The sequence below is a fragment of the Hyperolius riggenbachi genome, chromosome 10 (assembly GCF_040937935.1).
Source record: "Hyperolius riggenbachi isolate aHypRig1 chromosome 10, aHypRig1.pri, whole genome shotgun sequence".
Lineage (NCBI taxonomy): Eukaryota > Metazoa > Chordata > Amphibia > Anura > Hyperoliidae > Hyperolius > Hyperolius riggenbachi.
This window is the reverse complement of record NC_090655.1, coordinates 108,438,047-108,439,832: the sequence shown is the minus strand read 5'-3', so window position 1 is coordinate 108,439,832 and position 1,786 is coordinate 108,438,047. Positions and strand designations below refer to the sequence as shown.

The window sequence follows — 1,786 nt, the reverse complement described above, 5'->3', positions numbered from 1 at the left end:
GTTTTTTTGATGTGGGAGAGATATAGAGTACCTGGTGGAAACCCAGGCAAACACAAGGAAAACAATATAAACTTCCTGCAGATCGAGTCCTGGCCTAGGTTCAAACCTGGGGCTCTAGCACAACAAAGCAAGAATGCAAGCTATTAGGCCATGACTGATTGACAGTAGACTCAGCCTATAAAGTTACTAGAGTTGTTAAACTGAAATATGATGTTTGTTTTTTTTCATCTAGTATTAAAAATGACAAAAATTATACCTGAAGCAAAAATCAATGAGACTGGTTTCTTCATCCAAGGCTTATCTGAAATCGATTCTCTACAGATACCAATTTTCACAATAATTCTGCTTTTGTACATCATAATTATTTGTGGAAACACAATCATTTTTGTAGTTATATGGAGTTATCCTCACTTACATACCCCCATGTACATTTTACTGATGAACTTATCTGTCATTGATATTGCTTATACCTCAAATATTTTGCCCAACTTGTTAAAGATGCTTCTGAGTCGGCTGAAGTTGATGTCATTTATGGAATGCATAAGTCAGCTGTATTTCTTTATCTCCCTAGCCAGTACAGAAGTAATCATACTTGCGGCTATGGCGTATGACCGCTATGTGGCCATCTGCTGCCCATTACAGTATGTTTCTCTTATGAGTTTAAAACACTGCACAGGATTTGCTGCCACAGCATGGGTCATTGGTCTGCTAGACCCAATTGGGCACATAGCCCTTATAGTAAAGCTCTCATTTTGTTCATCTCATCGAATTAACCACTTCTTCTGTGATCTTTCCCCTCTTCTGAAGATCTCCTGTAGCGACACCAGTGACGTCGAGGTGATGAATTACATTGTGGGTTCACTCTTGACACTCGCCACTTTTTTGCTAACATTGATATCTTATGTTTTAATCATCTCCACAATACTAAAAATTAAATCTGCCGAAGGGAGACATAAGGCCTTTTCCACCTGCACTTCACATCTCACTTGTATTAGTATATTCTATGGGACACTCTTATGTCTCTATATGAGACCAGCATCTAGCTATTATCCCGACCAGGACAAATTCTTTTCCCTTCTGTATATTGTCTTGGTACCCTTATTGAACCCCATAATATACAGTTTAAAAAATCATGAATTTAAAGCTGGTGTTAAAAAATTACTACACAAAATGACATTAAAAAGTGGAACATGATGATGATGGCATAGAGCTGAAGTAGATGAAAGTTATATTCACAATTTAGACTACATAGCCTATAAAGTGGTACTCTAATCAAAATCTTTCTTTTTACTTTTAGGTAAAACGAAGAAGGGTAAAACATCTGTCATTTTTTAAATTGTATTTTTACATTTTTTCCAGTTCCCACGTATTTCTTGACTTTATGCAATAAAAGAGCTTAATTATTATACTGAAGTGGTGCCAACCCATCTGTACATTTCTAGTTGATATGCCTCTTGAGACACAGGGGCAGGGGTCATGACAAACTAACTGATCCTAGTTATTGTGCTCCTTAACACTACTGTAATGCCTGAACGCTAGATACTTTGACAATATACATATTGGGAAGTCGGGGATAGCCAAAGGTCATACACGTATCAGAAACTGAGGTACAGAGAGTAAGGCAGAGACAGAGTCATAAACAGGCCGAGATCATAAACTAGTATCAGATGACTGCAGTACAGGAAGGATGAGACAGAATCAAAGTGAGGGGCAAGCCGGGTCATACAACGACCCGCCTCCTTAGCCTCCTTAGCCTATAAAGGCTGTTCTGAACTGTGCGCATCCG

The 1,786-nt window shown here is 38.4% G+C and overlaps 1 protein-coding gene across 1 annotated transcript; it reads left to right on the top strand.

Annotated features, from left to right (window-relative positions):
• Nucleotides 1-240: 240 nt before the first annotated feature.
• LOC137536714 (olfactory receptor 5AR1-like) lies at nucleotides 241-1,194 on the top strand. Its single transcript, XM_068258939.1, has one exon. It carries the CDS (start codon nucleotides 241-243, stop codon nucleotides 1,192-1,194), a length of 954 nt encoding a protein of 317 aa, XP_068115040.1.
• Nucleotides 1,195-1,786: the final 592 nt, after the last annotated feature.